The sequence below is a fragment of the Nematostella vectensis genome, chromosome 2, assembly GCF_932526225.1.
Source record: "Nematostella vectensis chromosome 2, jaNemVect1.1, whole genome shotgun sequence".
Taxonomy (NCBI): Eukaryota; Metazoa; Cnidaria; class Anthozoa; order Actiniaria; family Edwardsiidae; genus Nematostella; species Nematostella vectensis.
Window position 1 is genome coordinate 19,404,184 of NC_064035.1, and position 10,695 is coordinate 19,414,878.

At 40.0% G+C, this 10,695-nt stretch overlaps 1 protein-coding gene across 2 annotated transcripts; it reads right to left on the minus strand.

The window, feature by feature from the left end:
- Positions 1-3,283: 3,283 nt before the first annotated feature.
- Positions 3,284-9,686, minus strand: LOC5525241. 2 transcript variants are annotated; one of them, XM_032375682.2, is made up of 4 exons: positions 9,461-9,686; positions 8,292-8,378; positions 4,304-4,412; positions 3,284-3,617 (listed from the first exon to the last, which is right to left on the minus strand). In XM_032375682.2, exons 1-4 carry the CDS (start codon positions 9,620-9,622, stop codon positions 3,361-3,363), a joined length of 615 nt encoding a protein of 204 aa, XP_032231573.2. In that variant the 5' UTR covers positions 9,623-9,686; the 3' UTR covers positions 3,284-3,360. The 2 variants fall into 2 exon arrangements, with proteins under 2 accessions (XP_032231573.2, XP_032231574.2); XM_032375683.2 differs by lacking the exon at positions 8,292-8,378 and having other exon boundaries at positions 9,461-9,683.
- Between the last annotated feature and the right edge of the window lie 1,009 nt (positions 9,687-10,695).

Genomic DNA, 10,695 nt, shown 5'->3' on the forward strand with positions numbered 1-10,695 from the left:
CTAATAGCTTTGCAATAGCAAAGTAATAAAAATAGTAATAGCTTTGCAATAGCAAATTCTAATATTGACTTATGAGCCTTTGGTACATGTGGCAGACTAGAATTCAAAGGAAATGATCACAAACTGTCAATAAACATGGTTTTCAATAAAATATTGCATTTATTTTAACAAGGCATTTACAGCTTAAAGTTCAATGGTTTTTCGACAATTAAAAGCCTACAATAAACACTGACTCCAGACATGCGCAGTACCATGACACTGCCCTTTTAGGTATACTGTACTGTGAAGTGCCGGGTTTATCAACCCTTTTTTCCCAGCCCACTACAACCGGATAAGCGTCAGCCGCAGCTCTAAAATGTTGCAAACTCGCTTCGAGTGTGTCCTTGAGAAAAGGCGCCTGTGCCATCGTGACACTGATCAGAAAACACATTGAGGGAAAGAGGCTAAAGCCGCAATGTCACCAGTTTACTTCCGGTCGATTACCTAACAATATCCGATGATTTTTAACGGAAAATGCGAAAAATATTTCAAAATATTGAAAGCAGTGTGTATATTGGAAGTTTCTTTGAGGATGTGATTGATAATTTAAAGCGGATGGCCTGTTAAATATCTCGGATTCTAATAGATTCTTTTATCTTTTAACGGTTGAGGTTTCCGTCGGACCTCCGGAAGTAAACTGGTGACAATGCGGCTTTAACTTGTTTGGTCACGCTGTAGTGGTGTTTTTCAAAAGGCATTAAAGGAAAACAATACCGCTAGACAATAACAACAATAGCAGCACGTTTTTTAAAATGGCTTATTTTCAAATTGCTATACATAGATATTTACAATGCAAATACTTTGGGGCTTCCTTGACAATAACGGTTAATTGAAAATGTAATCCTTTAATATTGTAAGCTAAAGGGAACAAGCCTCGTGTCTTTAAAATGACTAAATTTTAAGATTACTTTCCTACATGCAAAAACAAACTTTATACATATTCCGGATTATTAACATTTGAAAAACTTTTATGCCAGCCCTTTTCAAGTTTCTTCAAGTTAAGAAACCTGCTTTTGTTAGCATAAACCCCCAGAGGGATCCATATTTTTTATAACCGGTTGCACGATTCATATACTCTGGTGTACGGTTAATAAAAATGCTAACCCAAGATCATTTGCTCGTTGCAGCACAAATATATTTCCCAAACGATCACTCGCCTCCACGCTCGAAGATCTAGCGTACTTTCCGGGCGCTCCCAAAGGTCACTCATGCTTGTTAATTAAAAGGGCTGGCCGAACTTTTTATTCCTGTCCAAGTTTTCGTCTCTAGTTCTTTGCAAAATTTCATTCAAATGTTTGATGTAGTCTCGAGCCAGCAAGAGTGTGTCTAGTTTGGTGAGTTTTCCGCTGCTTCTTGTGTTAGGTACGGCTTTTCTTAGCGCCTCTAGCGCTACATTGATTGATTGAATTCTCCTTCGTTCCCTGTCATTGGCTCTTAATCTTCTTAAACGCGCCTCAGCCGTTATCTTATGTTTGGATGATTCCTCAGGATGAAGTCTCATTTTTGGTGGAAAGGTGGACTGCTTTTTGGATTCCGGGAGATTAAGATCCTTAAAAGGTCGAGTAAACTCGTGGATTTGTAAGTCCGTGTCTGGTAGACCTCTGGAAGTGTTTTCGTCGACGGTCATTTCAAATGAATAAAGAACCACAAGTAAACACCAAAAATTTAAAGCGGTAATAATGTAAATCCAGGCGATTCGTTGCGATATTTAACGTTGTTTGAATAACGTCCTGTTTTAAAGTGCATCCTGTTCTAAAGCGTGCGTTTTACATGATGGTACCTGTTTGCCAAAAACATCACGTGGTGGCCTGTGTGCCAAACCATCTCCAATGAAGCGAAAAAGATTTTTGAGCAGAGTAAAATACACAGATAAATAAAAGCAGACACTCGTAAAAAGGTCATGGGAGAGGTATGGCAGGCAAGTCGTTGCTTTTGCTCTTTTTTTTTCATTTAAGCATTCTCTATATCAAAGACCTTTTTCTTGTGCGCAAGGTTTTAGAATTCCAAACGCAAGCCCTATATACTTTCTATCTATCGCCTCATGTTATTGTTTGTAGAGCCTCTCAGAGTTTGTAAGATTTCCAGTTGGATCAAAACCTACGATTCCGTTTCAGAAAAAGAAAAGCGGATTAGCTTTTGGATGTTTGGCCCTTTTCCCACGGTCTTGGTAAGAGCCACATGAACAGCAGACACACAACAATCAACACCAGGTACCCACCGGGGACTCCATTTAAACCCCCCTATGTACTTTAATTATACTGTGTGCGCCTGACATAAACACAGAACCCTCGTATGCGCATCCGCTTTTGAGCCAATTAAGCAAATAAAAATGTACACTACGAAATACACGTGGATGCCTAGACACCAGCTACCTGAGAAGCAATTGTTTCTGTGGAGAAGACCGAAGATCGAGATTTTCGATGTTTTAGCCGCGCGGAAAATGGGGCGAGCCAAAAATGGAGGAGATGGTAGGGGGAGGAAGAAAACTCCAAACTCCACAGAAACGCTTGCTTCGCTGGCTAACTATCAGCAAAATATGGTATGCCAGGCAAACGAACACCCCTCGAACGAACACTCCAAGAACACTCCTGATATAAAGTTGACAGGCAAAATTAAACTAATCAGGTAAAAAATCCTTCCGGATGAACAGTCGACTAGTAAGCAAACTAACAAAAGTAAACGTTCGTGATTAGGAGTGAAGTCTTTGGGCCCCTCTTAAAATGTGAGTATCATCTCAAATTCCCCCAGATTTTCGCTTGTCTGTGCGCGCTGTAAATACCGGGAGTGCAATCTCCAGATGTGGAAAGGAGAATGCAGGATTTGCTGAAGGGCACCGAGTACGCACCTGGCATGGGCCACGGGGCAGCTTGAAAAGTGGAAGCGATGAGATATTTACCAAATTGTCGAATCTCTGCCCAGGGCAGTAGCAGGGGGTGGGGCACTGGGGGAACGTCCCCCCCCCCCCCCCCCGATATTTCAAAAATTATAAGAAAATGACCGGTAGGGGCATGGCTGAGCCCCTCCAATATTTCAAGGCCTGTTACGGAACTGCCTAATGGTGTGTGTGTTTGTATGATCCTCACCCCACACCCTCCGTGTCTCTTGGATTGAGGTTTAGTTCTACAGCTCAAGAGTGTGTCCTTCGGTACACTCGTTCAATATCAAAAGAACCATTTACTTACTTATTAGTTCTACAGCACAATAGTGTGCCCTTCGGTACACTCGTTCAATATCAAAAGAACCATTTACTTCTTTTATACGTTTATTGTACAATTTCAAGAAGTCTTTGTCGTGAAAATCCTCTTTGTTGACTGGTAACGATCAACCCCGTAATTCAGGCCATAACAGTAGCTTCCAGGCTGCAGCTACGCCGTGCACGTGTACCGTCTTACTCCCATGGGCGTCTATCAAAGGCTTCAGTTCGTTACCCCACTTAAAGATTGACCCCTCTAGAATGTACACTCGCGTCAATTGGCGAAGTTCTTTGTGATCAGGTTTGTCGAGCTCCGTGAGAATCCGATCGGCCATGATGCTAGCTCTGTAACCCACTGCACAATAGCATACGACTTTCGACGACTCTTTTGAAGACATAACCATGAGAGACTATTACTACGGGGGTACACACCTATCTCGAGTAACGCTCCACTCAAAGAACCCGTGTATATTAGCCCCCAGTATTTGGGTTTCAAATAAACAAAAAAATAGATAAATAAAATAAAACAAAAAAAACATTGGTTTGCAAAGCTGTAACATTCTTGGGTATTTGTGTAAACTTTCACGAGATCCAGCTATGCATCTGTTACCCACTTACTTTGAGGGTCCGCCCTAATATGTGTCCCTCACTTATAGTGGAAGTTAATAAAAAAACCACTGCGGGCGGCTAAACATGAATTCCCAAATGCAAACGTATTTGAAATAGGTAGCGGCGTAGTCCCCTCCCCTTTTAGCAGCCAGAAATACAGCAAATGAATGAGACAGTTTCTAAAATACAGAAGAAAATGCCTTGAAAGGGCTTTTTGGTCTAACCTCATTTTAAAAATCCTGGCTACGCCACTGATAGGTGTACATAGAAATAGGGATGGTGCCTTTTCTTTTTTCACGGGGCGGACCCAGCTTTCCGCTAAAGGGGGGGGGGGGGTTGGCTGAGTAACAAAGGGGGAGCGGGTAATTTTGTTACATATGGCTTCCTGGCAGCCCAAAGGGGGGGTTAAGACCCCTAAACCCTCCCCCTAGATCCGCTACTGCTTTTATACAAGGTATTTACCTCCTTGATTGACATGTGTCAGAACGTTCGACATGCGCACTGTGTCAGGAGGTACGTGGATAGAACCAGCGATACGACTGACGTCACGCTCGAACTCCTCACGAACATCCTGTGAGACAAACAAGTACATAATTGTCACCACAAAACATGATACCTGTTTTTCCTTGTACGCGAAGACCGTTTTAAGTGTCCTAGTCAGCCCAGATTAATTTGGTTTGGAAACCAAACGATCGATTTTGGTGACGTGATATCCGTCCATCCTTCATTGAAATCAAAAACAAAAAGGCATGAGTGGTATACAATAATAATATTGTAGCAAATATTGATAACCCTTCGATCGAGTTTTCGTGACGCGATGTCCGTCCCGGACGGTCCGCCTTCCATCAAAACAAAAAGGAATAAGTAAGTATAAATGGCTGAATCCTGTTTTCTAAACGTCATGTGAACGTTAAGAGGTGCATAAACAAGAATGCTAAAGCTTTCTAAACCTGTGTTTGTTTGTTTTTTCACCCTTTATTTTTTTATTTATTTGATACGGATGAAGCACTGCAGGTTATGATTCATAGATTCTCCGAGTGAAACCTTATTTGAAATAAGTGTATACAAGAAAAAATTGAATTTGTCTTAAAATGGCGGCCGATAAGAGGAAAAACGCTTGCTTTTCAAAGTATTACTACATCGCCATATTCCGTCCTTTGAAAATCAAGCGTTCCTCCTCTCCTCGGCCACCTTGGGATCCCTTGAGACAAAGTCAAAATTTTCAATGAATAGGGGACTTGCTCTAAGAGATAGACAGACAGACAGACAGATAGACTTTATTTAAGACACGCTTGCCCCGTCAACAACAGCTGATTTCCACAAGGGGCGTGTGGAAAAAAAAAATATATATATATAATAATTAGAAATATAACTATAAGTAAAAGTATTTAAATAAATAACGAAAGAAAAAAAAACTTGATCTATGTGGGTATATAATACTATAAATACGCTAAACTAATTATTTGTTTAGATAAAAGTGTGAGCCTCTAATTCTCTGACAAATGATGATAAACTTGTACAATCTCGACTAGCCTCTGGGAGGGAATTCCATAATTTAGCTCCATCATAGCTGAAACTTTTTTTCATAAATTCAGTTTTTGGGAGTGGCAGCTGTAGCGAGGTGGAGGAGCCTCTGAGATTGTAATTTGTAATATTTTTCTTTAAGCTGAAAAGGTCCGTGAGACAGTTTGGAGCCATATCATGCAAAACTTTAAACATTTGTTTGGCTTTTGTCTTTGCTCGCTGGGTCTCTAAATTTTGCCAGCCCAATTCAGCTAGAGCCTCTGTGGCAGGGGTGTCATTTGACCTGTTTGTGATCACCCTTGCCGCCCTATTTTGCAATTTTTGAAGATTGTGTTACATTGCCCAAGAGTATCACACACCTCGCTACAGTAGTTAAGGTGTGGTTGGATGATTGCATTATAAATAGAGACTAATGTATTTTGATTAGCAAATTCAGAAATTCGTTTCATGGCTCCTATACCAGAACTGACTTTTTTAGCAAGAGAATCAATGTGCTGATCCCAATTTAGGTGTTCGTCAATTTCCACACCAAGAACCCTACTTTGCTGAACTTGTTTTAGTTCCTTGTTATCAATAGAAATAGAAGGTTTGCAAGGAAGGGTTCTTAGCTTGTGGTGGGATCCTATTAATAAGAATTCTGTTTTTGCTACATTGAGACTTAATTTATTAGCCAAGAGCCATTCTTTCACTTGCTCAAGGTCCGAATTCATGGCCAACTCAACTTCCCCTACAGTACTACCAGACGCTGTCAAGTTTGTATCGTCAGCAAATAATCTAGGAGTAGTGTGCAATAGACACTCTGGTAGATCATTAATATATAAGAGGAAGAAAAGTGGGCCAAGAATTGAACCCTGAGGAATGCCACATGTGATCTTACTTTCAGAGGACACTGTACTGTTTAGCTGGCATTTCTGTTTACGGTTGGACAAATAAGATTGAATTAATAAAAGGGCATTTCCAGTGATACCATTCAATTCTAGTTTTCGAAGCAAAATGTCATGATTAACGGTATCAAATGCCTTTTTTAGATCCAAAAATACAACTAAATTAAACTTTTGTCTGTCCATGTTAATATACCAGCTATTAGTGCTATCAAGGAGAGCAGAAACAGTAGAGTGTAGTCTTCGAAAGCCAAATTGTTGTTCGGATAAAATTTGGTTTGCTGTAAAATGATCGTATAACTGTTCATACATTATTTTTTCCATTAGTTTGCTAATCACTGGTAATATACTTATTGGTCTATAGTTGTCGGGAATAGTCTTAGAGCCTTTTTTAAAGAGGGGCAAAACCCTAGCCATTTTCCACTCATCTGGAAAACAGTTGGAAATTATAGAGTTGTTAAAAATGTAAGTGAGAGATGGAGAAATGGCATGGGCTGCACACTTGAGTATTTTTCCAGAGATTTTGTCAATACCAGTCGCTTTGGCATTAGAAAGGCAACCCAAAAGCTTTAGTACTTTTGTATTGGATACTAACTTAAAACGTGACATTTGAGCACTACATGGCTTAATAAAATGCTCAAATGATTTACTAGGGTTTGCCATTGAACTTGCCAATTTTGGACCAACATTAGAAAAATAATCATTAAATGCTTCGGCAATATGTTCTTGTGAAAAAAGGCTTTGGTCGTCAAATTTAAGTTCATTTACAGTTGTATTTTCTTTGGTGCGACCAAGTAGACTATTTATCGTTTTCCAAGCCTCTTTGGGATTATTCTTTTGATTTGCAATCTTATTACGATAATAGTTGGATTTGGCTTGGCGCAAGGCAATGTTTACTTTATTTCGGGATGCCTTAAAATCATCCCAGTCATTACGTAATTTACTCACCATTGCTTTACGCTTTAACTTATCTCTGTTATTAATTAAATCTTTGATCTCTCTGGTCAGCCATGGGACATTAAATGCTTTTTTTCTTTTAGATTGTACAGGGGCATGCCTGTCTAACACGTTTAGAAACAGGTCTTTCCAATGTGCCCACATCTCATTAGTGTCATGACACAAAACAATCTGTTCCCACGACTGAGTAAGGAGGTCCTTTACAAACTTTTGTTGATCGAAATGTTTAAAATTACGTATTTTAATGGTTTTTGCTTTATCTCGCGCACACCTATAAGGGTTTATCTTTCTTATTCCATAGATCAAATATGATCACTCGGACCAATGTGAATTACGCCTGATGAGTTTATTTTGTCAGGAGACGATGTGACAAAGTGATCAATTAGGCTTTTAGAATCAATTGTTATACGCGTAGGCTCGTTTATCAACTGGGATAGTTGATATGCTTCATAAATTGATTTTAACTTTTTTGTTTTATTATCAAAGACTTTCTTCTTAAGTAAACAACAATTTAAATCCCCAAGAATCACGTGCTCTTTGTCTTCATCGTCTACTGCCTTTATTAACTCTTCGAAGCGATTAAAATATTCGATCGGAGACTCAGGACGATAGACAACACTAACAATGAAAGGCCGACTGTTTGGTTTACGAATTTCCAAACAGACAGCTTCGACATCTTCAGGAACAATTTCTTTTCTATTAACACAATTGATGGAGCTGCGGATATATACACACACACCGCCACCATCGCGATTTCTGTCTTTCCTGAAGATATCATATCCATGAATTTTTAATTCATCGTCTGTATAAGTGTCATCGAGCCTGGTCTCACTAAAACCTAAAATATCGAATGAATTCATTAATTTAGACGTCCGAATTTCATCTATATATTTTGGAATACTGACAATATTTAAAAAAGCCATTTTGAAGCCTCTAGCTGTTGGGCCAGATGGAATATAATCATTGTTAGATGAAATATTTTTAGAAAATAATTTAGGCTGGTCGAGAAGTGAATAAGCCGGCGAATTAGCGCTCACACTTTCACCCAATCACTTATTTAACATTGAATTAAAATTTTTCTGGAGTACCTGGGTGCCTGACTTGATCAAGTGAAGTCCTTTTGTATTTAGATGAGCCGATGTAATGTTGGTATTAGGGACAAATTCCCAACCGTTCTGGTTACAAAAGGAACGAAGTAAACGATTCGATCAGAAAGATCAGGTGAGATCAAATTCAAAACAAAATGATGAAACAAAAAAACAGAAATGACTGCGCCCGCCTCACCAGAGAACGACAAAGAAACAAAATATTTAAATGAAACTAAACCTAATTCTGGCTTTTTTTTAGTAAACGCTGAATAAGTTGCTTTTTTTGCTAAGCTGAGTGCGCGCTAGTTTGCCACCCAAACAGTCACGTGTTGTCTTAGCGCAAGCCCTTAGCCCTATTCTAAGCTGCCTTTACGCCACACCCATGGGTGTCTACAAGCTGTTTCACGGAGAAGAAATGCTTGGATCGCCATGCGTAAAGGTGAAACAGGCTTAGTTCCCAGTGCTTCTTGGATGTTTATTTCTTTATTTATTTATTCATTTATACTCGGTCGTATCTATGACGAATGCAGTCATAGTGCGTGACAACCCAATACGCCAGTGGCGTATTACGCGCATTAATTACATATCGAAACTACACGGATGATCAACTCTCATAAAAGAATAAAAAAACTAGTAAACACAGTCAAATACTCCTCGCACTAATACTATTTACTACATTGGTTTCTGGTTTTTGGTTTACCTTCACTTGTCGACTGTTGTTTATTTCCCCCAAAAACAACTGCCCTAATGTACTCGTCAATAGGTCACCGTTTCATCCCTCTTCTCTTTCAACCAATATTATTATAATGCCTTTATATTATCTTACAATTTATTAATACAGACAGCTTTAGAATTTAGGCAGTATAGAAGAAATATTTAATGCGAACAAATGCTTTTGCAAAGTTCTTTAAATTACTATAACTGATATCTTAATCTAAGCAAAGATTTCAACAAAACAATGGAAATAGTTTAGTAGCCCAACTTTTTAGAATACTTCAACTTTTTAGAATATCGTTCCCATTTTTGTCCCTTCTACACATGGTTCCATTGCAATGAGGACATTCAAGGAGCACAAAGACGGGATCCCCAGCAGTCTAGCGTTTGCTACATGCCTCCAAAATAACTCACGGGACTCAGTAACACTGATGTACCGAATATGGGCTACTCACCAACAGAACAAGGTTTTCACCAGGCGTTTCTGCTTCTCCATGACTACTCGTGCGCCTCATGATTTCATTGAGTTGGTCAGTGGTCATCCGTGGGACATTCGGGAAAAGTCTACGTACTAACTTGACTACGAGTCGGAATCCTAGGCTTAGTGGTTCCGACATCTCCTCGCTTCACTTTTACTAATAGGACATGTCAAGAAGGCGAACCCGCTTCAAGGTCCGTTTACCCCGTATGACAATTAGCCCAGTCCTCTGGCTTCTATTGGCTGAGCGGCTTGTCGGTTAATTACGTCACTTTTTATTTACCGTTCGCACAGCTTGTCGCATAGAATGGGTGACAAGAGGGCCGTCACAAAGCGCTTGGGGACGAGGCTTTATGCCAATGATTCATAGGACATTTGAAGAACTCGTACTCCGGGGGGACTCCGATAAAACAGACGGGGGTGATCGTCGGCGGGATAGCACATTGGGTGTGGTCAAAAGAAATTCTTACCCCAATTTTTGAACCCTAAGAGATAGCAGAATCGGAAACACCGTCAAAAACCTCATAGGAATAGCCGTTGGTAGAATTTAATAATAGAGATATACCCTAAGAGATAACAGATTCGGAAAAATCCCTTAACAGCCCCTAAAGGGTAGCAATTTAATACCTTAAAAGATAGGACCATCATCCCCGTCAGCTCTTCTGGAGATCCCCCCCCCCCCCCCCCCCCCCCAAGGGACTCGTACCCTATATATGGTGATGATTGCATTTAAAGCATTCCCAAGGTTGTTAAGGCAACTAAGCATGTCTATACAATTATGTTATGCGAATTAACTCCCTGGGAGAACCAGACAAGCCGTCTTACAGAGGGGACATATCCAACGTTTTTTTTAGGGGGGGGGGGGGGGCAAGTCACGTGACTTTTTGAGTGATAAAATCGCGCCAAAATAAACACAGAAATGACTGCGGCCCTCACACCAGAGAGCGATTAAAAAAAGGTATTTCGATAAAAATAAGCCTTTTCGACAAGGATACTGTGACTGATTCGTAAGCTGAATAAGTTGCTTTTTATTGTTGTTGTTTTGCCGCCAAAAGGCGGAGCGCGCGTCAGTTTGCCGCCCAAAAAGCCACGTGATTTATTAGTGCAAGTTGCCTACTTCACTCGATTCATTGATCAATTTCACTGAAGCCGGAAAAACTCAAAGAATGGTATGTCTTACAGCAAGAGCTGTCAGATAATGTCTAAGTTCTG

Coding starts and splice junctions, on each gene's coding strand:
- LOC5525241 (XM_032375682.2), bottom strand. CDS start 9,622: ATGTCGGAACCACTAAGCCTAGGATTCCGACTCGTAGTCAAGTTAGTA. Junction 4,413..8,291: donor TGATCAAGTCAGGCACCCAG/GTACTCCAGAAA, acceptor TTTGTCTCACAG/GATGTTCGTGAGGAGTTCGA. Junction 3,618..4,303: donor GACACATGTCAATCAAGGAG/GTAAATACCTTG, acceptor TGTCTTCAAAAG/AGTCGTCGAAAGTCGTATGC.